This window comes from Thunnus thynnus, chromosome 5 (genome assembly GCF_963924715.1).
Source record: "Thunnus thynnus chromosome 5, fThuThy2.1, whole genome shotgun sequence".
In the NCBI taxonomy this organism is placed as follows: Eukaryota; Metazoa; Chordata; class Actinopteri; order Scombriformes; family Scombridae; genus Thunnus; species Thunnus thynnus.
In genome coordinates, this window is record NC_089521.1 from 23176241 (window position 1) to 23202475 (window position 26235).

The 26235-nt window shown below is 37.8% G+C and overlaps 4 protein-coding genes across 10 annotated transcripts in view; all 4 read left to right on the top strand.

The window, feature by feature from the left end:
* Position 1: 1 nt before the first annotated feature.
* On the top strand, positions 2 to 5050 carry LOC137183293 (troponin I, slow skeletal muscle-like). Its single transcript, XM_067590235.1, has 5 exons — positions 2 to 1694; positions 1824 to 1955; positions 2580 to 2669; positions 2818 to 2991; positions 3590 to 5050. Exons 2-5 carry the CDS (start codon positions 1845 to 1847, stop codon positions 3674 to 3676), a joined length of 462 nt encoding a protein of 153 aa, XP_067446336.1. The 5' UTR covers positions 2 to 1694; positions 1824 to 1844; the 3' UTR covers positions 3677 to 5050.
* Positions 5051 to 6158: 1108 nt separating this feature from the next.
* bpgm (2,3-bisphosphoglycerate mutase) lies at positions 6159 to 9584 on the top strand. 3 transcript variants are annotated; one of them, XM_067590239.1, is made up of 3 exons: positions 6159 to 6312; positions 6830 to 7451; positions 7955 to 9584. In XM_067590239.1, exons 2-3 carry the CDS (start codon positions 6851 to 6853, stop codon positions 8128 to 8130), a joined length of 777 nt encoding a protein of 258 aa, XP_067446340.1. In that variant the 5' UTR covers positions 6159 to 6312; positions 6830 to 6850; the 3' UTR covers positions 8131 to 9584. The 3 variants fall into 3 exon arrangements, with proteins under 3 accessions (XP_067446340.1, XP_067446341.1, XP_067446338.1); XM_067590240.1 differs by lacking the exon at positions 6159 to 6312 and adding an exon at positions 6482 to 6732; XM_067590237.1 differs by lacking the exon at positions 6159 to 6312 and having other exon boundaries at positions 6739 to 7451.
* An 852-nt stretch (positions 9585 to 10436) lies between these two features.
* Positions 10437 to 26235, top strand: part of cald1b (caldesmon 1b) — a 30417-nt gene continuing 14618 nt past the window's right edge. For 4 of the 5 annotated variants that reach the window (XR_010928437.1, XR_010928438.1, XM_067590241.1 and 1 more), the window contains exons 1-2: positions 10437 to 10589; positions 22910 to 23012. Coding sequence is in view for 3 of the 5 variants with exons in the window: in XM_067590241.1 (XP_067446342.1) it covers positions 22939 to 23012 (74 nt within the window). In the remaining 2 variants the exon portion in view is untranslated. Of the gene's footprint in view, positions 10590 to 22367; positions 22526 to 22909; positions 23013 to 26235 lie in introns of those variants that run through there. The other variant, XM_067590242.1, reaches the window with a different exon arrangement.
* tnnt2d (troponin T2d, cardiac) overlaps positions 14773 to 26235 on the top strand; it is a 34452-nt gene continuing 22989 nt past the window's right edge. The window contains exon 1 of the mRNA XM_067590250.1: positions 14773 to 14777. The gene's annotated coding sequence lies outside the window, so the exon portion shown is untranslated. The remainder of the gene's footprint in view (positions 14778 to 26235) is intronic.

Sequence of the window (26235 nt, forward strand, 5' to 3'; positions counted from 1 at the left end):
TCACCCCCCTTTTCTCCAAGACGAGGAGACGGAGGCACTAAGAAAACATCAAGTGGAGAGTTACGGCAAGAACTTTCACACCTCATACATATGGGATGTGAGAGATGCAGCGCAAGAATGGTGAGGACAGAGGGTCTATTTTAGTAAGCCACTCACATGAGCGCTTGAAATCTATATATCTACCCTCTTTCTGTCCTTCTCATCTCAGAAAAAGGTGCCTGTGAGTATTTGTTACCTGCTGTATAAGGTAAGGCTTTTTTTTTATTACGAAATAACACAGAGAATGAGGGGATCAAACAGTTAATGAAGGCTTTCTTTACAATAATCTTGAGACAAATTGTGAGAAAATCTTGCTACTTTAAATTCATCAGTCAGTGTTTCAAAAAGAAAAGCAGTTTTTTCTTTCTTCTAACAGCATTTATGTTAATGCCATGACTTTGTTTTTAGTTTTTACCAAATGAAAGATGTCTAATTTTGCATGTGATTCAGGGAGGAGAGGTTTTTTTTCTTCAAATTTGAGATTAGCTGGTTTAATCTTGAACAGAAGTCCAAGTTGAAGTTATAAATAAGTTATAAATATCACAATGTTCATTTGATTTGTGTTTTACTTTGCAACCCTTTCCCATTGCCTAAAATCTAGTAGTGCCATGTACGTTTAAGTACATTTATAAAACATGTAAAAAAAACAAACAAACATGAATTTGCCCTCTTTGATTTACATGTACATTTCATTTTTTGAATACTTGTCAAGTAACTATAACTATTTTTGACTTTGTTTGAGAATATGTTTCTAGTCATACGTTTGACCTTAAGACAAAGTCATACATTGTGTGCTGCTATCAATCTGCAGCCAACGGTGCTTTCAAAACCAGAACTGATGAAAACTGACAGTTATTTTCTTTTTATACTGATAGATTTGACAAAGTGAGACACAGAGAACTGCAAACATGTCTGAAGCGTAAGTCTCATTAAACTTTTATCACATCAAAACTAAAATGTGGCATGTGAAATACCAAAAATGTAACAAACTACACCTTTTTTCTTTCCCTCTATGATTTATGGACACCTTCTTCCTACACATATAGACCAGCGGTGAGTTGATTCTACTTTCAAAGACAGAATACATATTTTAAATTTATTTTGAGTCAACAATTCATTACATCAGTTGTGGGACTAAAAACTCTCTCTCTAACTATGTTGAAGGATTAGACTATAGGTATTCAGCACGTGAACTACACAAATATGTTAAAGTGTCTTGACTATTCATGGTATTAAATGACTTCATAATTAAAATAACTAAATTATATAAGACTTGAAGTAAATCCAACTTTATAAGAAACCTAGCTTAAATTTCACTCAAGCTGTAAATAGTCATTTTTCATATTTGTTGAATTAGAACACAAATAATCTGTAGAAATCTAACTTTTATTTGAAACCCCGTATGTAAAATCTTCATGAATGGGGAGAACAAATATAAGAATGAACAGAATGACAACAGAAACATCTGTCATGAGGTTTGTTTTGGCGAAATATGAGTTAACTCAATGATGTGCTAAATTTTACACTAACCTCTATTAGTTTTGTACTCTTCTATATTTCAAATTCTTTGTCATAAATCTGAATGAAATATACACCATCTTCTTTTCCAGAAACCAAAGCCAAAAATCTCTGCATCTCGCAGACTGTTCCTGAAGGTATTTGTAACCGTGTATTTGTCTTGGATATTAATGCTATAAAAAAAGATTTTACGTTGTTTAAGTGCTATAAATCATGCATTGTCTTGTTGACTGAGGTGTAATTCTGTATAATGTGTTCTGTACCAGACCAAACTGCTAAAGAAGGCCATGACCATGTTGGACAATGAAAAGCAAGTCAGAAAAGATGAACGAGAGCGGATCCTTGCTGAGAGAGTCCCAGCGCTCCAAATGTCAGGCCTGTCTACGCAAGATCTACAGGTATTTTTATCATGTTGAAGAACTAAGCATTTTAATCCACAGAGAGGAAATGTTAGTGGTTGTGGCTTCACCGCAAGTGTACATTAACTATAATAACTGTTGAAACATGTCACCCAAATCAATTCCCCACCTACCTCTAGTGACATTTAGCCGCAAGGTACTAGTTTTGGTTTTATTTTCAGAGGTTTTGTGATAGACTTCTGCTGCCACCCAAATATAATCAAGATGAACAGATTTTTGTTTGTGGTGCTCAAAGTGTTGAAAACTGACATTCGAAAACCTCAACAGCATTGTAACTTTTCAGGAACAATTCCCCAGTGAACCAGAATAAACCTTTTTAATTGGGACCATTAGAAAATTCTTCCAATTAATCTGTGGATCATACAAATCATACAAAAAATTCTGCATGTGTTTATATATATTCATATTTATGGTATATTTTGTACACAAACTATACCTCTACACATATTGCACTGTTTATGTGCATTGTTCCCTACTGTGTCAGTAAAAACTAAACATTATCCTTGTATTTTCAGACCAATTACATTTAAAAAAAAAAGAAAAGAAAACTCCGTCATTTGGTATTTAATGTCAATCTCATACACTAAAGGCTTCTGTCCACAGAATCTTTGCAAAGAGCTACACCAGAAAATTGATGTTGTTGATGAGGAGCGGTACGACATTGCTTTAAAAGTGTCCAAAAGTGACACAGAGGTAAGTTATATTCATTACTCATCATTATAGAGTTAAGTGAAACTTTAGGGATGCACACTGTATATTCATGATTTTATTTGGGACCATTTTAAGTGAATGGCTTTGCAATTAAGCATGTGGCTTTGTCATTTGTGTTGGGGAAAAAAAGATACAGGATCTGTCTCAGAAGATCTTTGAGTTGAAGGGCAAGATGAAGAGACCCAACCTGAGGAGGGTGAGGGTGTCTGCTGACGCCATGCTTGGAGCTCTGCTGGGCTCGAAGGTCAAAGAGTCTGTGGACTTTAAGGCCAACCTGAAGACTGTGAAGAAAGAGGAGGAGAAGGTAATGCATATCTTCAGTTTATCAAACAGCATGAAGTGTCATTTCAATTCAATGTTCTTTATTTAACTGGGATCATCCAGTCAGTATAACACTCATTTCCAAGAAACAGTGGGTACATATATTAAAAATAACACACTACACAAATGATAAAACATATCACTACAATTTATAAAGAAGTAGTCTACATGATTTTGGTGTACAAACTAGCTAAGGGTGTAGATTTAAACTTTGAGGAAAGCATACATTGGACAAAATCAGAGTAGCATTGTGAAAACTAGTCGTAACAGTCTAAATCCAGGATTTTAACACTAGTGAAGCTAAAGATATACATTTCTTGAGCATGCACTATATGCAGATATGATAGATGGTGGGATAATTAAAGCAGATTCAGACGATGACTAAAATGAAACCCTGATGTGAAACCTAGATAGTTTAAATGACGTTAAAGGAAGTAGAAAGCAGACTCAAACAACTTGAGACTTGTCTCATTTGTTTGAAAAATGTGAAGGAAGTAAGAATCTTTGCAATGTACAAAATGACTACAAGTACTTGTGTTTTAGTCAGAATGATACAAAATTTTAACATTTTTACCCTACAGAAAGAGGAAGTGACCGACTGGCGTAAGAACGTGGATGCCATGTCTGGTATGGAGGGCAGAAAGAAGCTGTTTGACGCTGGGCAGTAGTAGAGTTTTGGTGGATATCTTTGTGAAGATATTTGCTGCTCCATAACAGGTGGAACCACTGAATCATGTGACTGTTGTTCACTTTAGTGACAGTGAAAATGAAGACCAGTTTAACTAAGTGTAAATTCTGGCACAGTTCATGTTTCAACTGTTTGTGCAAATGCCAATAATGAGTATATCAACTGTATAATAATTCTCAAGGAATACATAGTTTTTTACATAATGTATAATGTATTATGGAAAACACATGTATTTTATATGTTGGAGCACTGTATTACTTTTGTAGTTTTTAGGATCCATATGAGTTCATGAACACAGCACCACTATTGGCTGTCCACATCACCTGTAGTGAAGATACTTGCTTGCTTTTTGACCTCTGTTACAATAATCAACAGACAATAATGAGAAAGAATGCAGAAAGGTACACTTTCCAACATATATGAATATGTATTTGTACATATATTTATATATATGTATATATTTTCCCAATGCCCATACTGCCTACAAAACACATCTTTTGAATAATAGCCTTTTGTCTTAAGCTAAAAACATAAAATACAATAACATTTTTGTGTGTTTTTGCTTTTTGCAACAAGAAATGTGTCTGCTAGGTTGATAAAGAGAATGAATACACATTCCAGGGGCAGCCAGTTTTGGGGGTCAACTGTTCATGGAGTCACAGCAAGGTGAGCATCCTTGAAAAAACTAAGAAGTTATGATGCAAAGTAGCAGTGTTATAAATTGTGTATCAAATAATAAAGTGTAATTGATATTGCTCAGAGAAAAAATGGTCCTTTGTGCCTTAAACTGGAATGTTACTTGTATTTGACAGCACTGTTTGTGTATTTGTACTTATCACGTTATGGTACGGGTGCAAAATATACCATCAGATGATGTAAATTGTCTATTATCAGAGATTTTGCAATACTGGTTATACTTTGGTAGCTCTTCCTTTAACATTTTGGTTTGTATTAAACCATTATAGGCAAATCTTTTATGGTAATATTGGATTTTTATATGATTTCTCCATCAATGTGATGAAGCACTGTGATTTGTCAGGTATTTTCTTGGTGGATTAGTCAAAAAAGGCACATCTGGTCTGATTATTTAATGTTTCTAGTTTGATTTCCAAGAAAATGTATTATATATTGATATATACCATACTATACTGTGATGTAGAATTTCATTGATATTGCCCGTGATCCCAATATTTGTTCTCAGTCACCTTACTGTGGGGACTCACTTCCCATTTTGGGACTAAAAATTTGGTTCCTACAAGATAAACCATTAAATTTTGGGGGGTTGACACTTGGTTTATGGTTAAGGTTAATGTTAGAGTTAAAGAATGTGTTCAAAGTTTTTCCAAGTCTGTATTAAAACAATGGTCTGGTGCCCAAATGAACATTAAAATAGGTTTTTCTTGCCATAATCATTCCCTCTGTTCATACTGGCCATTAGAAGATCCCTTCTTAAGTGATGGGGGCCAAAATCCACACGCCTCCTTCTGTGCAAAAATGTATTTAAAAGTTTACCTGAAGCTAATATGAAGCTTCAACGGTCCAAATTACTCAAATCAATTAGATATCTTTCAATATTACAGTCTTTTTTAGTGCCAAATTCCCTAATTTTGTTACTATACTGCCACTGCAGCTCAACAGGGGAACATAAAGAGGGAATTTGATGCTAAACAGACTGTAAATGTGGCAGATATTCACTTGATATGACTAACTCAGACTGCTGAAGCCTCATATAAGCTTCAGATAAACTTTTAAATGCATTTTTGGCTGCCATCACTTACACTGAAAGTACATTTAAAGGGGATCTTTTAATAGCCAGTGAGAACAGGATGAATGATTACAGTGTTCATATGGGCACCTGACTGTTGTTTTAAGACAGACTTGAAAAATTGTTAGCATATCCTTAAAGCTGAGTCTCCAAGATATTAATGTAGTTAAGTAAATGCAATGTCCTCCTAAGTGACAAATAGTGTGTGTGTGTGTGTGTGTGTGTGTGTGTGTGTGTGTGTGTGTGTGTAAAATTATGCAACATTCAAAAAGTCAGGTTTCAACATACAGACAATAGTCAGGTCATATGATTCTCCCTGGCTGAAGTAACCTTACTGTACATTACGTGGGAACAGCAGCACCTCTTTCTGAAACTATACGATTATTTTCGTTCTTTTAATGTTTCCACAGACACCTGCATCATTTTAGGCGGGTAAGTTATAAAATCATACATAAACTCCTCTAGATAAAGTTGTGTCAAACTGCTGTGCCTTCCTACAAAACGACATAAATCTTCTCTGAACTGTAAACTACAACGTCCATATTAGAAAACGTCATCAGCTAGATTTGCTAGCCAACTGTACTCTCATACATCAACGTTTAATGCACGGTCAACGGCTCCTGCCCCCTCCTTCTTCCTCCACGGCGAACGTGCCTGGCCGTTACTACTTCTCCCAATTATGGACATAACGTTTGACAAAGGTACCGCCCACATGTGAGGTTCTCCACTCCGATTGGACGACCGGAACGTCAATCATCTACATTCCCTGGAACGCTCATGTCCTGCCAAAAATACTGTCAACACCAACGGCTGCGGCAGTTACATACAGGCTGGATTAAAACCCACACAGGGTAAGACGACATTTTCACAATATTATGATACTTTGGAGGGGGAGGCTCTGATATGGACCGCCTTTAGCTCGGACTGAGCAGCCATATTTGCAGTACTAACAGTCAAATGACAACACGTTCATCCATCCTTTCAGACTAGCTTTAAAAGCTTCTCAGCTGTATCCAGTAAAACGTTTGCAGACAGCAAGTTAGCTAGCTAACATTATTTGCCATTTGGTGTCTGTACTATGAATAAGGCTAGCAAATGGAAGTAACTGCTATAGTTGACTACTTTTACACCCCGTGCTTTACCCTGTCACATATTTAAGACAACCCCTAACGTTTTACTGGCACTGCCTACATAGAGTCTCTGCTCCTGAGCACAGATCAAATACACAGACCTTTTGAGACCTGTGCTGTGACTTTCTGAAGCTTTACATTGTAGGCTTGAGACCAGTGCTATTCTATTTAAATGAGTGTAATATTTCCTCTTCTACTATATCTTTACTCTTCATGTCTGCTTTCTGAATATGTGCAGGTTGCTGCTGCCGGTGTGCAGATGTCCACCTACAAACTCTTTCTGCTGAGGCATGGGGAGGGGGCCTGGAACAAAGAAAACCGTTTCTGCAGCTGGGTTGACCAGAAGCTTAGCGAGGATGGGGTGAAGGAGGCCCAGGACTGTGGCAGGCTCCTGAAGAAGCTGGGCTACGAGTTTGACATAGTGTTCACCTCCATACTCAGCCGCTCCGTCCATACGGCCTGGCTGGTGCTGGAGGCCATGCACCAGGAGTGGGTCCCTGTGATGAAGTCCTGGAGACTCAATGAGCGACACTATGGTGCTCTAATTGGCTTGAACCGGGCAGAGATGGCTCTCCAACATGGAGAGGAAAAGGTGAAGTTGTGGAGAAGGAGCTATGACATCACTCCACCTCCGATTGACGAATCCCACCCTTACTTTCTGGAAATCTACAATGACCGCAGATATGCCACTTGTGACGTGCCAAAAGAGAAACTTCCCCGAGCAGAGAGCCTGAAAGAAGTGTTGGTCAGGCTGCTGCCATACTGGGAAAGTAATGTGGTGCCAGAGATAAAGAAAGGCAAGACTGTGCTCATCGCTGCTCATGGAAACAGCTGCAGGGCCCTGCTGAAACACCTGGAAGGTATGCTGCTGTATCACATGAGGCTATTATAAACAGTGCTCTGTCAGCATTTGTCTTTGTGGGGTGAATGCATTCAGTTGAATTCAGTAGCAGCTCCTGGACTCTACAGGTTGTTGTTTCTAGTCGTCAGCTTGGAGGGACATATTTCAGTTCCAGAAATGGAAAGTTGAACTTGTGCAAAAGGCCACTGAGTTTATGTTACATTTGACTGTGGCTATGAAGTCCACATTGACCTTTCATCACGCTCGTAAGCTTTGAGGAGCTCCATGTGTTGCAGGCCACTCCTTAACTTAATATATATTGACTGCTACATAATATTATGCAGCGCAGGATATATAAACGCTTGAAGTGTATTTTTGTTAATCATTTCGTAATAATCACAGCTTTCCTACATCAACTTTGTCATATTGTACTAATATAAAATGAAAGTCAACTGTCATCAAGACTGGTTGTAGCTAGTTTGTCAAGCATGATTTTAATATTACTATTCTCATTTTCAACAGGTGTATCGGACGAAGATATAGCCGCCGTGACGTTACCCACAGGGATACCAGTGCTGCTTGAATTGGATGAAAACCTTAAGCCTGTGAAACCTCGGCAGCTTTTAGGAGACCAGGCAAAGATTCAGGCAGCCATTAAAAAGGTGGAAGACCAGGGAAAAGCCAAACCATCAACTTGAGTGCACCCAACCAGCAGTAAGAATTAACATAGCTCTGTTCTGGCTGTGTTGATGCACTTTAACTTTATAGGTACAGAAAAAAACAAAAAGAGACTCAAAAATCATTAAATAACATTAGACAACAATAAAAGATTGTTGTTTAGTGTGATTTAAAGGACAGGTGTAAGTTTTACAGTGAAGTTACTGTATATGTTACAGTGCCCTGACCTGGATACAGGACGTGTGTATGTCAGGCTGGTCTGATAGGGACAGGAAAACGTTCAGAGGTGTACTGTAAATGTTTCAGCACTATGTGGAATTATGTTTTGTGTAAGCACTGAGGAAGCGTTTGGTTTGTATATGGTTTTAAGCTATTTGTCCCTACTTTTGCCTGTATGGTGAACCTACAGAGATTATTTATTTATTTACTAATTTATCTACTTTATCTTGCAGATGAATAGTAAAATACTAAAGTGAAGCTGATAAATGATGAAATATGTCATATTCAGATAGGAGAAACAAAATCTCTCCTTTCTAAAGGATCCTTTATTTTATACTGATAAGCTTTAGGAATATCCCCTTTTCATTTTAAACACGTGCCTTCAGTATTAATGTAGTGCTCAAATCAGGCAACTATTTAAAAGCTTATCGAACAGGTTTTGTGGTAATTTTATTTAAGAATGAAAGCGCTCCACTAACAAATCATACCTCATAGAAATTGATGGCTTGGCTGTTCATTCCAACAGTGGTAATTGTAAGCCACAGAAATATTGTAAATATGCAAAAACACTGAAATCCTCTACTGTACCATGTCAGTTACAAATATTTTAAATGGTCTACTCAGAAAAATCTCATGTCTTTCTGTGAGACTCATACATTAGATTAGCACTGTGGCTAACAACCATAATTGTACTGGTATGGTAACTGGTTTATGCTTTGCACTTTTTGGGGAAATATGAGGATCGTTTATTTATCCCCTTGTTAATTACATAACAACTGTGAATGGTAAATACCATTATTTTGGATAAATATAATTATAAAAAACAAGCACTATTTTGGGTTCCATTTTAAATTCTAAATTATTATAACCCATGTACATTTATTTTATGTTCTTTATCTATATAACATGAGTGAAAATGTTACAAACCACTCTTGACTATGTCTACAGCCGCCCAATCTTCCTTGTCATTTTATGTGACTTCTGTACTGTACGTGACGTTGCCTGTTACTTCAGTGTATCATGTCTCGTGTTTGTAGACGTACTGTGCATCATTTGTGTTTTCTGGTTTTCCCAGATTTTATGTTGCTTTTCACTGCCACTGTTATTTTGTACACTCATCTGTTAGGTCAACAGGGAGAAACATTAAGAACATTTGCATATTTGTAATTTGATGTAACATGATGAAGTGTCCCTGCTGTTTACACCTTACCATAAGGAGAGTTTGAATGATGAAATAAAAGGGAATTTAAATTTTCCTAAGTGTGATTATTTTTATTTCTGAGTTACGGTAAGTTTTGAACTTCATGTTATTAGTGAATTCATCATTTCGCAACAGGAAGGCGTACAGGATGTCACATTGATATACAGATTGCTATAAATTTTGAGAAAGAGCAACAGAAACATGTTAGAACAACAATGCTGTTTGGGAAGCACATAAATTCTTGCAATTTGGATTCTGGTCCCCTTAAGCCCACTGGAACCAGTAAACAACTGAGTCTGCTTGGCTACCACAGATGGATTCAGAGGAGCGGCTCGTCATTTTTCAACCATTTCTGTAATTTGGCCAAACCAATAGGGCTGAGCTGGAGAGAAACCGTCTAATTGGATGGAAATGCTCTTAAATGGATATCAACATGATTCTTAGTCACGTCTTTTGTGGCAGCAGTATGTACAGTATGTGTGTTCGTAGATATCTTATGCACCACAATTGTTACAGGCGTTTCATTTCAACCACGCACATGTCTGAACATAAATCTGAAGTTCACCTGTCATTTTACTTACTTTTTCTTATAAGGTATGTATTCATACCAGCAAATGAATAACTGTCAAAGGACATAATTGATCTTATTAATCATCTTGAAAACTTTTATGCATTTAGTGGAGCATAATCTCAACTCAATCTGGGGATAATCATGAGGAAAAGAAGCCACATCTCTTCTTCTACCTTCTCTTTAAAGGTCATTTCCTAGTAGACCCCCATATCATTTTAATATTATTGAAAGTTAATTAATCTCAGAAAGAAACAAAAATCTATATATAAGATATCATCTCTATTATAAACCAGAAGAGTCAATGGGATTACAAACTTAATACACACTTAAAATTACACATACACGTACTCACCAGCCCAGTGTGAACATCACTGAGCTGCAGCTTGGCAGGCGGGGCTGCACACTCCAAACTGTGCTTATAAACCTCTGACTGCTCCACTTCTCCTGATTTTAAGCAGGAAACTTGATCACTTTGGTCTGCCGGCCTGGTAAGTTTTAATGATGATCATGTGTGATGCTTTTTATAACTTAGTCAATGCAAATAATGAGGGACATTATATTTTATGTGTAGAGAGCAGTGATACATATGAAGAAATAGAGATGTTGGAGATGTATAATCAAAGATGAGCTGGTATTGATTGATTGTTTAACACTTTTAGGAACATCTGCTCTAAATTCAAAGAAATGTTATTGTAACTTACCTGTTGACAGAAAGTTAGTTATGCAAATAACCCTCCAAGAAAAAAATAACATCTGATTTTATCTGGATGTACTGTAACTGTCTCAAAGGCACATGCTTGTGAAAAATTGCGGGTAGGGCATTCATATATTTAAGAATCTACCCTAGGAAATTCATTGGAGAGAAACACTAAAGCATGGACGAGCACAGCTAATTCTGTATGGAGATGTTTACAGGACTTTCCTCTTTATTTATATTTGTGCATTAGCTAGAGAGAAGAGTGCCGGGACTGGTGTCTTCAAGCATTTAAGACATGACATGAAATAATGAAAAATATTTTTTTATTCACTGAACAAAAGCTACACATTCACACAACAAATTTTCCTTACTGTATATGTTGCAAAGTACTGCTCCATAAGAGGTACTGTATACTACTGTATAATTTTTTGATCCAAACAGTCTACAGCACAAAAAATGTTACAGAACTTAATTTATTGCAATAAAAGTCTAAACTTTTCTTATGATCGAGGATCATCCAATTAACTTCTTGGAAAGCAGAAAATATTACATGTTTCTGGGAAGGTACAGTATTTGATTGCACTGCATCCAAGTTGGATTCATAAATGTCATTCAAAAATGAGGACCTGCATAGCTCCAACAGGTGACGACAGAGAAATGACAAATTTGTCATTTTTCAATCATGAAGTTGAATCTTGTAGAGTTCATTGGTTTGTGCAAACTCCCAAATTCCTCTTGTTAAAATCTTTTTCTTTAGGTTTATCACCTACATTTGCTCTTCCTGACACTGGTGTGAATACTGTAATTTGATTTAAGCTTCTGTTACTCATACATTGAACAGACGTCTGGCTGTGGAAGAGCTGTTTGCTGTGGTGGAACATGCCAAAGTCAGACTCCTATTCCTTAGATGGTAGTGAAGATAAAGGCTAAATAAACACATGGGGTTGGAGTGTGTGAGTGTATGACCTTGGGCTCATCTCCTTGGGGGCTGGAAATGTGTTTGGGTTTCCAGAGCATCCTCTGCCTTGTTTATTCCTGAAATCAGAATAATTTTGAAAACAGCTGTGTTTCTGCCGTAGCAAGTGACCAAGACCCATAAAACTGAGTGTTAAAGTTATTCATTACACAGTTTGACTTCAAACCTGCCATAAAACACCAGTATGCATGAATTTCGTGATGAAATGTGAGTACAGCCTTACAACAATGATAAAAACATAAGCTAACACATATGTATTTAATGACAGGTTTAAGTATGGATGACTTATGCTCTCCTTATAAAAAGCTGCATGAAATTATCTTTATTCTAACACCACTGTCTGCGTGATGCCTGTGAAAAAAAGTGTAATATGAGCTGTCTTCGTGACACAAGCACAGAAGGCTTTTTTAAACAGTCTGAGTTTAAAAGATCGTTAAAAATAGTTTGTGAATCAAATTTGCCAAACGAGAAACTGATACAGGCAAGATTCAGCTGTTAATGTTCCAGTCTGTCCGAGCACAAATGAGTGTTTGTAGCTGAAAAGTGGTGTGATTTGACAGAGACGGAGGCTGTCTGCTCTCTAGTTGTACAGGTGGGACACTCTAAATGGGAGAGGAAATGGTTTTCCACATGAGCAAATTACAGGAGGGGTAGAGGTGAGTGTTAGTGGCTTAGACATTAATGGAGTCATTCATCAGCAATCAGTCTGCCATCAAGTCTAGTCAGATTTAATGGAGAGACAATAGAATGCCTCAGTACTAGAACGATTTAGGAGGATTTTTATTGTTTTGGTCTCTTTTTAACATCTGATATTAGTTTAAATGTTCAGTTATGGCTATTTTACTGTTCTAACTTATAAAATTAGCTTCTATCAGCCATAGTTGGTTTCTATTTATTGACAGTAACAACGACAATCAGCCTTCCAGTCATATTTTCTGCCTCCCAGCAGTATTATGGAGTTGATTCATAGCAATCACAGTGGAAATTAGTTATTCTTGGATTGCCACTTTGTATAGCAGCAGGTATTTCCTAGAGTAAACCATGCTCTCTGTCCATGGCCTTGCACCTTGCCAAGCTGGGACACTACAACTAACACAGGCTGTGTACTTCCTTAAAAGGAGGCCAAGTACACCATCTCAGCTGATGGGATGCGGAACAGGGAGTGCACATAGTTACATCTGAGTCCCCGGTTGAAAGGGGAGAGCCTAACTCAGCTTTGAATGTGGATTAATTTAGCATCAATTTACTTTTTCTGTTCTATTTTGTTTCTGTTCATCGATCACTTGCTCAAAGCCGTTATTGTGGACAAAATGCTGGAACCAAGCAACATTTTTCTCGTCTACTTTAAGGTTTGCTTGTCAGTTGAAGATTGACTGCTTGTGTCTTTTTGCTTATTAAAACAAATCTGAGCTGTAAAGCACTGAATAGAGAGCTGAAGAGTGAGCAATCTGTCCAGCCAGTTACCCTGCATAAAGATAAGACATGCTCAAATCTTCACTTTATCAGTTGATGGTTATTGGCCATGAAACAACACACCCTCCGTTTCAACCAAACAGTACACAACATTTTAACGAGCAGCAGAAAAGGGTTGCCACTACAGTATGTTATGGCTGGTAAACCATGCGGAACTTGTATCCTGGTCAAGGACTTTTTCTTACGTGACCATGTTTGGTTATGTGGAGTAAGTAGCTGAGGCTTCTTGATTGATTGCAAACGCCTCTCTGGCAACTGTTTATCTATAAGCGTGTTGAGGCAGTTTCGTTATCTTTTGTCAAGAATCTTAAGTGATTTTAAGCTGTATTTAACTGAGGGCCTACATGCATATTCTGTACAGTACAAATTACAAAAGGAGCAATAGAATCTCTTTTTAGCCCCATGAACATCTGTTTTTTTTTTCATTTTCCCCTTAAAGTTACTTTAAGGTTGGAAAAATCATTTTCCTAACAGCACATGTATATTCTGATCAGCTTGTACCAACTTTTCATTGAAGCTACTGTATTTGATATTTGAAATATTCAATGTCAGTATGTTTGTTGGTCAGTCTCCCACTTTGGTCAGTCTCCAGACTAAAATATTTCAACATCTATTGGATGAATTTGCATTAAATTTTATACAGACAAATGTTGTCCTGAGAGAATGAAGCCTAATAGTAATTATCTGAATTTTAATGTAGTGCCAGTGGAGTATCTCAAAATCTATTGGATGAATTGGGACAAATGTTTGCACAGATTTTTGGCTCCTGGTCAATGTTTTATACTGACTCCGGTAACTTTTGTGAACTGACTTTTCCTCTAGCGCCACCAAAAGGTTGACATTTGTAATTTTGAGTAAATTTCCTCATAGCTATTGAATGGACTGCCACGAAATTTTGAACACACATTTATGTCCCCCCCAGGATACATTGTAATAACTTTGGTGACACTTTAACCTTCTAGCGCCATCATCAGGTCCAAATTTTAATTTGTTCAATGCTTTATGTTTAATACCAAATACTTGCAAAACTAATGACAATTCTTGCTAATTAGCAAATGTTAGCATGCTAACGTGCATGCTGATTTTAGTGTTTACCTCAAAGAGCTGCTAGCATGGCTGTAGACTGTAGACATCTACATGTAGATATGATGTAGCATGCGTTTGTACTAACTGTCCCGCCTGTTGGAAAGGGTAGGGTTGAAGAGGTTGATTCCTGGATTTCTGAACCAAGAAACCAAACAAGTAACCTGGTGGACTACAAGAGTCAAAGGATCAATAGCATTTTATGAAGCAAATATTAATGTATCTGTGGAAAGGTCCTGTTAGATAAAGTAGTACTTGACATTAACAATATATTCAATATATAACTATATATATATACCTTTCCCCCTTATTTCCTTTTTTGTTACTCTGACAAATCGTATTGGGATGATGACAAGAAGGAGAGAGCCAAACATCTACTAATATCCAACTGCCCGCATGTCTTTCCTGATTGAGGATGTGAGGCCTACTGTAACTTGCCAAACCAAATGTAAATCATGCATTAGAAACAGTCTTTAACAGAACATAAGGCTTCCCTCTGCCTTCCTTTGATGTTTGATTAATGCACTGGCAGACTCTCTGTAAAAACCAGTAATTATAAAACCAGACAATATACAAATAACACATGGTGTGTACACAATGCTGGAAAAAACAGAGACACAAAGGAGGGCCAGGCAATTGATGTAATTATGGGGCTTTAAGTGGAAAGCTCTTTAACTTTTGCATTTCATACCAAGCACTAATGTTTTATAAGATTTATTATAACTTAACTTCAGTGGATCACTTGAGGAATTCTCAGACTAAATCATAGTTGGCTTCAGAAACAAAGGGCTTAAATATGAGCTTACAGTGATTTAACTCCTTTTGATGGGCAACGCTGGCATTGGATACTTTCAAAAGCAAACTGGTTTTTAAGACCTGTGTCCATTAATCACATTTAACAGATCATCTAGTTAACTTCATTACTTTTAATCAGTTTGTTCACAGTATGATTAATAAATTCAGGCCTCAAATATTACGCAGTGCCTAAGAATGAACATAACACCATCCCATCACCCTATTAACAAATTATAACTTATCTCTAAATATGAAGGAACATGCATGTTTTTGGTAGATTCCCTTGAACCTGCATAACCTTTAGAGAGCTTTTTTTTCTTTTACTTTGCAGCTGTGGCTAACACTTTATTATTAATGTTCTCCCAGTTAAATCTCCATGTAAAGCGACGGCAGAGTTTTTAAATAGGAGACCAAACCCACACAGACCAGTTGTGTCAGCTTTATACTATACATTATATTATAGTTATTAGGTTTTAATGTTTGCTAGCCTGTATCTTGCTTCTGTGATTTGAACTATCAAGATAGTAGCATGGCCTAGCATTGGTAAGAGAGACAGTGCATCAAAGGAACATCTTGGGGAAATACATTCACCGAACTCTCAGCTTTCATGCTGGGAGTTCGAGAAGACTGATACCACTTTTATATTTATGTGTAAAGTACAGAGGTACACCAGGAGAAAATTAGCTTAGCAAAAAGAGTGGAGGCAAGGGGAAACATCCACTGTAAGCTATGCTAATCGCCTCCTGGTATCGATCTTCTCATCAAAGTCTTTTCCTTTAAAAGCCTCATTCTGTCATAGTGTCCTTGTGTAACTGAACCTCAAATTGAGGCTGGCTTTAGATGGGATGATCAGCTATCTGTCACATGCTAACATGTTGTATTTAGACCTTTTCCCGAATGCTAACCAGAGATATTTTTTGCCAGCCTATATTTTGTGTTTGTGACAATTACATGCTGTCAGTAAACCAACCCTGTTTTTTTCACCAGCAAAAAGCCAAAATTGTTTCCTTGTCACTGCTCTTTTTCTATTGTGAAAGTTTATGTGCAAACATCTATATGAATATTCATGCATGGTGTCTGGTGAGTGTTGGGGGCTACATCTGGCCTCTGATGTTGAGTTGCTAGTTGCACAAGAACAGAGCGACCAGAAGGCGCGTAGGTCCGGCAACAGTGTTAAGAGTCTAAGCAGGCAGAGGGGAGATCTTGTCCAGATGAGACAAATCAGTTACAGATGTGTAAATTAGAGACTGTCCTGAACACTTGTCATGTGGGAATGATTTGTAAGCTTGATTTCACCTTATGACAGGAAGACTGGTAAAACAGGGAAAGTCTATAACATGCTGACTATGTAAAAATTGGGAGATAACAAGAATCTCTGAAATGAATTTGGAGGGAGTGCTCCCATGTCAGAGGTACGTAGAGGCAGACATTTGTGTCTAAATTAAAATATGATCAATGCTTTCATCTGAAGGGGGCAGTGTTTTTCGTTTGGATTATTTAAATGGATAGAAAGTGTTAGAGCTGGAACAATTCATGCCAGCAACACACCTCTAATCCAGACAAATCACCTGTCTGGTGACTGATGGGGCAGCTGTTATGGGAACTCTTAAGTGTGTATCAATGTATGACTGTGTGTGTGCATTCATATTTATGTGCAAAGTGGGGGGTAGAAAGGCAATCATCTCTAGCTGTAAGAGTGGTGAGCTTTAAAGTTTAGAAATGCAGAGCTTGGCCGCCCCTGTTGGGCCCAAGCCAATCCAAACAGGACTGGATCACGACTCTGACATGTCTGTGAGCTGTTAGCCTGCAGGTCAGTCAGTCTTTGTCTGGTGCTCCATAGCGTCCATAATGCTCCAGCTTCATTGCTCAGAAACACAGACTGGCCTTTGTCATCCCCAGACCTGAATTGGTCCCATGAAAGAACAGATGTGTGGGAATGATGGATAGCAGTTTGTTGCATGCGTGATTGTGAGAGGAATTATGTCAGCCAAGATGTGAGGGCTTCACCTCCATAGGTTAGAGCTGGAAAGCAGAAGTTGCACTGTTATATGTTACACTTTTATGAGAAATGCAGGTAGTTTTGGAAAATTATTTACCACACAAATGAGGTTGATGAGGATGAAGATGATGATAATGACAAAAGTGACAAAATGAACATATATGTAAACACTGAGAGGTGCCCTTGATATGATAGTTGACTAATGACTAACATACAGGAGACCAGAGATCATATAGTTGAAATGCCTCCTATATAGCTTTGTGTTATAAAGAGGGATGTAAAGGATGTGGGGAGGAGGGGTGAGTGTTGTCTTGGACACATCTGGTGATAATTCTGCAAACATTTTGACATCAGCAACACCTGACAACAGCTTGCAACTACAGTATATTGAATATGTACTGTGGGTATTGTTGGGCACTGTAGTTCATTTTGAGTCAGTCCAATATACACTGTCCTGCTGCTGTAAATACTCACCAGATCACCAAATGTGTATTAATCCACAGCGGAAAATAGTCCCTAACAAATGCACAATTTACTCCTGTTTGAGTAACATTGGTTAAAAACTATAGTGCCCAGCTGCTTTAGGAAATTACTTTTTTAAAGATCAAACTTTGTATCCGTGACCCGTTTTTAAAGTTATACATCAGTTTTTTAGTGCTAATTAGCTAATGTTAGCATGCTAACATGCATTTTACCTGCTAAACATCAACCATAGACAGAGTAACACATTTTTGGTTGTATTCTTTTCATGGGATTTATTGATTTAAAAAAATGTCAAATATGGGCAATTAATGTACTGACATGTGTTTATTTATTGAGACAAAAAGCCATTATGATTGTGTTGGTCAGTGATTCTTTATTCATCCCCCTTTTCTAAAAATCAGTCCATCCATCCACATTCAAAAATTGCTCAATACCTCCCTCTTTGGCAGTTAATTCCTGAACTACAGATCATTGTGGTTTATACATTAGCAACAACCACTTCTCCAAACCTCTTCAAGTGTTTTGTCCAAAAGTAAGATGTACTGTATGGCTTGCAATAATTCACTTCCCTCTTTTCCAGGGAAGTGATGTATTTTGTGTTGAATGTTGTCTTTTTCCAGGAAAGTCTTGAACTGTCTTATTATACATGTAGTGGATGTTTTAGAAAAAAGGCCTCTTTTGGCCCATTCTGTTTGTAAGCCTGTGTGACTGTATATGGTATCAGCCATTATGAAAACTAAACTGTTATGTGGTCATGTCCAATTTTAACCCACTGTTCACTGTTGGTGAGCTCCCCTTCAGATCTGAAGATACAGATACCAAAATTAAGTGATCATACTGAAGTGGCCCACTTTATAACTCTGCATGCTGTTACACAAAACCAGTAAAACTTCACTTGACCAAGAATCATCTGCCTTCAAAGTGGTTGGGACATAGATAAATTGCAGGTGTGTCACATCAACGCGAGGAGAGAAAACACACACATTGGCACACGATATCAAACAGATTGAAGTGTGATGTCATCTTGACTCTGTGGGCTCACGTCATCTGAGTTCCCAGCTCTATTTGGTATGTTGTTACAGAAAAAGATGGATGTATAATTTGCTCATGAAGCAGCCCAGAAATATTCCCTGCATCATTTTCTTTCAGCACGTCACCAAATGTCAAATGTATGATCGATTGTATGTTTGTTTGTCTGTGTGCGTGTGTGTGCGTGTGTGTGTGTGTTTGTGTGTGTTTGTGTATGTGTTTGTTTGAGTGTGTATCATAGACTTTTTGGTCATGGACCTCAGTTGGATAGAGGCCTTTTTCCGTCATTGCTTTCTTCAGACTCTTTTTCAGTAAATGAACAGACCACTAACAGAAAATACCACTGAATAATGTTTCCTGGATCAACACGCCTCAACCATAGATTAGGTTTTGCTCTGCTGCTCTAATTTCTGTAAGAGGACTCTTACAAGCAATAGTTTGGTTTAACAGATTTTTTATTATTTCTCCTGTTTACCCAGAGAGGAACAAACCTATTTTTATGTCTCTCTACGGTATGTAGTTAGCCTTGCATAGTTCAGTTCACGGATGACTGTGAAATCAGAATCAGTTCCAGTGTAAACTAATTTATCTGATGCTTAGAGTTATAACAAACCTCATCAGTCTAGAATCTGGGAACAAAAAAATTGTGAATAAGGATAGGTTCAGATGTTTTCAAGACTATCTAAAACAATAGTCATGTGCCTGTATTGTATTTAAAACTATTTTTTTGCTTTCTTTAATCATTCCTCCTGTTCATACTGGCCATTAAATATTCCTTCCTAATGAGCTTCCAATGTACAGTAAGTGATGGGGGACAAAACTCACAGTCCTCGTTCTGTGCAAAAAAATGTATCCCAAAGTATTGTTGAGGCTATATTGCTTCAGCAGTCCGAGTTAATCCAATCATGCAGATATCGTCCAAAGTCTTTTTGGTACAAAATTCCCTCTTTGTGTTTCTATTCTGAGCTGCAGTGGAGGGATAGTGACACAGAGAGAGACTTTGGAAGACAGCCATATGATTTGTCTTATTCAGGCTGGTGAAGCCTCATATTAGCTTCAACTTAAGCTTAGAACAAGGACTGTGGGTTTTGTCCCACATCTCTTATATTGGAAGCATGTCAGGAAGGGATCTTTTAATGGCCAGTATGAACAGGATGAATGATTACAGCAATTCAAACCTGTTTCAGTGTTCATATGGGCACCTGTTTTAAGATAAACTGGGAAAAATCGTAAAAATGTCCTTTAATGTTGAACTTTTTTGATGCAAATTTTTGTTCTACAACATGAATTTCCTAGATTGATATCTCAATAGTGAAGTTGTGTTAACTTTCTGTTTGTATTAGCTGGACAAAGCTGACTTACTCTAATGTAGGTGGGTTGTACAGTTAATTTCTCTGTTTATGGTGAAAATTTTATACAGTAAATATGTAAACTTGAAAAAATGTAGTTTTGTTTGAGCGTAAAATCATCTTGGGAAGTTTGGAAGTGTATTTCTTTGACACAAGACATCCAGTAATTGAACTAAATTATGTTAAATTTACTGTATAAGTCCAAACTGCATCAGAGATATAGTTAAAGAAATACATTTATCTCTGAGTACTAATCAGAACTATTGTTTTAACTCTCTGACATTGCCTACAGGGCTTTGTGTGTTAGACTGACTGCATTGCAGCAATATTACAGCGATTACATTATGAATCTTTTGTTAATCAAGATCCAGTATTGGTATCTTCTCTTAAACTGCACTTGTACTTTCAAACATACACAGGAAATTATGAGTGTAAAGAAGGAACATTTTAGATTTATTTTCCTCACATTTACTGAGCCAAAACGTCTGGAAGTTTTTGTTGGGTTTGCATTTTCCTTCGTCCTCAGAGTGGGACAGAATTTCTAGCTTTTCTGAAATCACACTTCCTCCAGTTTCTCTGTATTTTCACACTGCAGCGTACTGTATCTGTTGGCTGGAGTTACTGGCAGATTGTTCTTACAGACTTAAACAAGATGGTTGATGGCAGCTGCTTATTGTGCAGCCGTGTTAGTGTTTCATGTTAAACAAAAAGATCAATTGATGAAAGGTTTTTATTGGCAGGGGTTTGGAATTGGCTCTTGAGGTTAAAGGTGTTAACACATGGCTACACAAGATGTTTAAAGGGCCACAGATAAATATTATATACTGGAAAATGCTATTACATCTAAGTCTATACACTCATATTCACAGAAATCCATCTCATCCCTGAGTGCTCTATATGAGCCACAAAGAGTTTTGCAGTTAGTGACTTGGCACAGGATGATGTTTTCTTTACATTAAACTTACATTACATGTATTACATACAGTAAGTGACTCAGCTTTGGGAAATTACCCCCACTGCTGCAGGCCAAAATACAGATTTATTATCACTTTATTAGAGGCTTTGGGTTGTAGATTGATTGGTGTAGATGCACTCTGGATTGCAGATTATGTACTTTGGCAGACACTTAGAAGACTTTTATCTATAACGAAGAATCTGTAATGAATTTTACATGCACACTTTGTCATGTCTGACGTCAGAGGGATGCCATGGAGTTTCAGTAAACCTGCACTAAACAGAAGCAGAGGGAGTGAAGCATTCACAGATTATTATGATGAATGAGGGGTGCTCTATCTGTCTAGCCTCTAAAATTCAAATAAAGCTGTTTTGTAGCCTCGGCCGCCTGGTGGATCTTTGAGTCTCCATCTCCAATCAGGAAATGAGGTTAGGTAGTTAGTTAATTCTTTATTTAAACAAGTAGTCTTGTTAAAATGAGGATATCCTTTTGAAAGAAACACATGTCCAAAATTAAAGACCAGAGGTCATCAAAATCCCCTTTTTTGATTATCAAGTCCTTCTCATGTCAGTTTTTTTACGGGGAAAGAAGCAGTGAGGTGATTTTCCAAGGAGTTAAGACTTTCCAAAAAGCCGGAGGCATCGTCACAAGCATTTGCAAGCGAGAACAAATAATAATCAGAATAGTGTTTTTCTCATGCACAGATTCCTCTGTGGTCTCAAATTCTGCCAGTCAATCAGCAGATTTGGCTTTCAGGCTGCACCTTTAGCACTGAAAGTTTAGAGATGTTTTGATAAAGTTATTTTAATTTTTCCATAATTTTGTATTACAGTAAAATTATGTAAATTTGATGAAAAACCAGGTCAAGTTCCAGATCTGCATGACAGATATCATAAAAATATGTTCACTAAAAATTTAAAATGCATTTTTTTCGGTAGCATGTGCACAAGAACCTGGTTGGTGGTTTGGAGCAAAGGCCGCACTGACACAGTGCTTGAATTGTTAATCTGTTGATTTAAAATCAATTTGAGTGGATTTTACATTTGATGGCTCATGTGTGGCACAAATAGATGAGTATGCACTGGCTCTGTAAACAAAAGACATATAAGGAAGCAGGTTAAGCAGGAGAGAGAGAAGTCTGGAGGACAAGATAAGGGTCAAAGGTAGAGCTTTTGAGGAGTGCATAAATTTAGAAGAGGGGAAACTGGAGTACATAAACGCATTTCACAAGAGCTAAGATACATCAGACAGACATAGTGAGTACAGAAAGCAAGATAAGACAACACAAACAAAGGCAAATAGTGTGAGAGAGCGTCTGAAGTCAGAGATCAGGGAGGGAGAAGTGAGACCGAGAGAGAGGGAGAGAGAGCAGCAGTCAGGTTGAGGAGGAGGAGGGAGGCTGAGAGAGAAAGTGAGTGAGCAGAGAGGCAGGCTTTGCCTTTTCTGGTAGTTTAAGTCGCTGAAAGAACAAGCAGGAATTCTTTGTGCAGCAGAAGGGCTGAGATATAAACCAGACTGTAGAAGTTGATATATGAAGAGAGGGGAGACACTGCTGTCCATGGTCTAAACTTCAGCTACTGCTACGGTACTGTAAATCAACAGGAACTGTATTTTTTTATTTTTTATTCATGTCATGAAGCTGTCTTGGGTGGTCCTCTGTATCTTGATGTGTTTCCTCTGATTTAGAGCTAATTTTATTAATTTCATTTTTATTGAGCAGTAGTATAAAAAAGTATATAGTATAATACGTCACAAAACTGTGAAATTGCTATGATGATGAATTTAAATTAATTCTTTGCAGAGTTCTGCTGCACTCAGACTGTCAAAAAAAATGTGTAATCTACTCTAGCAATCAGAAGATTAGATGTAGAGAGGATTGTTAGAAGATGTAGGGCGGATGGACTGATGACTGATGAGTAGTCGAGTGACTTTTGGACACATGATCTGATATCACACATGTTTCTTTCAGTGAAAAGAGAGGAGAATCTTTTGAACATCATGGATGATGACTTTGATCGCCGCATGGAGCAGAGGAGACAGAGGAGAGAGCAGATGCGCATCGAGACTGAAAAGTGAGTGATCCCTCCTGTAACATGTAAACTTATGTACAAATGAACACATGCATACACCAGTTAATTCACAAAAGAAGACTGCATGAGTTAATGAGACATACAAAAGGACTGAGGACATTCTGCCCCACATCTTAAATCAAAGCCTCATTAGTTTAATCGGTGTTTGACTCACTACTGACAAAACAAACTGCTAAATTATCAGCTTCAGCGCACCATACTGGATCAGCAGGGGATGACATTTCCCACTTTTATAAACCACATCTGCAGTTGTTGCCAAAGTTATGAGAAAGCAGCTGCAGGGAAGTCCCACATTTACTGTGTCGTGTGGTGCGGGTATACTTTAATCTAGTGGAAAATATCCTAGTTAAATCATAAAGTTAACTTTGTGATGCATCTAGAAAACAATTTCTTTTCACCACAGTGTAACGAACAATTTTAGGGGTGGTCAAGAACATACTAAAAAAATGTTATTTACAATCCTCTGTTGTTTTTTCTTATTCTTTCTGCTTTAATAACATATTAGTCAAAGATGCTACAGTGATTAAGTTTTACTTTGTGTGTACAGTATGAGTGTGTGTGTGTGTGTGCATGTGTGTGTGTGTGTGTGTGTGTGTGTGTGTGTGCATGAGGGAGTTGTAAGTATTTGTGTGTCTTATGGCGCAGCAGAATGCTATTTGGATCTGTCTCTCGCTCTCTGTTGTCTCTCCATCCCTTTGTCTTATAAATATAAATAAATAAATATTACAACACTGTTATAAAGTCACGGCTGACATCTGCTGTGGTTTAATAATGTGCAGTGATGAGTGTGAAGTTGGAGGTCTTATTATGTGGACTGTATTTCATATCATAAGAACGAACCGAAGGAGCATCATCTACAGTGATGTAAAACTTTAAGAGAAAACAGGAAAAAACAGAAAAAACTCAAAGTGGAATGTTTTCAAAAGTTAAAACAAGTGGAAATATGCTGTAAGTACAACTCAAGTAGTTCAGGAGCTACAGTTTGATAATAAAACAATTTAACGCTTGGGGATCTCATCTCAGGGTAACTAATTAACTGAGTAATTTGCATAACTGCAGACACCTGTGGCTGTAAGCTGCTGCTTGATTACTGAGCCTCTTAAAATAAGCTTCATACATTGGGACACGTTGTGATTAGATGAGCAAACAGATATTAAACTCTCAAGATTAATCAAAGAGATACAGCAAATGGATTTGATGATTTAAGTGGCGGCTGAGGCTCAGAGGTATAGCAGGTCGTCCACTAATCGGGAGATCGGCAGTTCAACCCCCGGCTCCTCTAGTCTGCATGTTAAAGCATTCTTGGGCACGATACTCAACCCCAAACTGCTTCTGAGGGCTGTGCCACTGGTGTATGAATGAGCGTTAGAAACTCCTCCTGATGCTTGGCATCCTCTGCCATCAGTGTATGAATGTGTGTGTGAATGAGTGAATGTTGGAATGTGTAAAGAGCTTTGAGCGAGCGGTCAGAAGACTAGTAAGGTGCTATATAAATGCAGTCCATTTACCATTTACCATGGTTTTAGATCCAGACTTCTCAGCAATCAATCTGTCTGTTTTTAGACTTCAGAAAAGAGGGAAAAGAGGTATTTCTGAAAACATGGAACATGTTGATATCAAAGTGTCCCATACCAATACTCATTCATAAATTTGCTCTGGTAATTTTTCTGGTCAAGATAAAAGAAATTCTGTGCAGATTTTACCGCATGGGCATTTGTTACAGCACCATTGATATTGCATATTACCTTTAATATGCTTTATTCATACTTTTAATTTAACTTCACTATTCAGTGTTGCATAGTCCAAAAGTTGGGTGATGGCGGAGTATATGTGTTTCTTATTGTCAACAAATCCCATTAAAAAAACAAAACCAACAATGAATTGATTCCTCTAATAAGCACTGCCTGTGTAGTCAAAGATATAGTTTATTCCTCTATGCCAAGAGTTGCACTATTGCTCAAAAACTATTAAAACACATCAATGGTTACATGGGTAACATGTTCTTCAATTACAATTAACATTGGCTTTGTAATTTACTTTGAATCAGACCCACATACGCTGTACTGCTGCTGTAGATACTCACTAGTTCACAGAATCTGTATTGCTCCGCAGCTGAAAATAGTCCCCCCCAAAAAGCACATTTTGCTCCTGTTTGAGTAATTTTTGTTAAATCTACAGTGCCCCAGTGGTTTTGGGCTTTTCGTGAGATTTATTAAAGACATAGAACATCCTTTAAGGGATGATAGTGAAATTTATTCATGACCTGATCAATCAATCACAACTCCACACAAATAATTTTCTGCCTGTTCAGAGGTCCATTTCTGTGTGCTACTGCATCATATCAGATGTACCATCAGAGCGCCAGTGAAAACAACGTTCCTCGCAATTTTCTCACAGTCTTTGCAGCCAACCCTGCCAGTTGTGCCAACCCAGCTTCTCCCGACTCTCAGCTCCTCTCTGCAGCCCGTGGAAATGCTGCAGACGCTGGAATGTTTTGACTGCCATTTTTATTTCAGCCTTCTGTGAATGCTTCAGACTCTGACAGCTTGAGTGGAGCTTTTAGTCTCTTTTCTTCATCTCACTCAGTCCTCCTGTTAGCCAAGTAGACCTCATCACGTTCTCTCCCTCTATTTATTATGTTTCATGTCCCTCAGGACGGTCATCTGGAAATGTAACTGTAACATTTTGACAGACCTCTCACAGTAGGCCTCTGGCTTTGGGTGGAGTAATATCTAATTGAATTACTTCCTCAATGATTTCTCTGGGCGACCTATGCCATTTGGATGTGCCTTGCCTGAGGATTTGTTGGATTTCCGCCTCGTTTGGGTCTTTGTTTCTGTTTTAAAGACAGAAAGGATTCTTGTGGTTCCCATCCACCTCTTCCTCACGCAACATCTGTAAATCATTGTGTTGCGGATTCAGGAAGAGCAGAGGGAAATAATACCCGTACTCTATCAATGGGCCATTTCAAGCTCTCTCCCTGCCTCATAAAGCCTGGTAATGCTTGGAAAGATACAGCCTGGCATGCTCAAACTCTGACTGTGTGTGGATGTACTAACAGTTGGATGAAGGTCAACAGCAGGATGTGAGAGAGATGGGGAGGATAGCGGGCAAAGATTTCGGCACCGTTTCCAAACCTTCTCATCTCTATAATTGAGAAAATTTGTTTTCCAGAAAGTTTTTTTTTTTCACGTTGTGTTGGTGA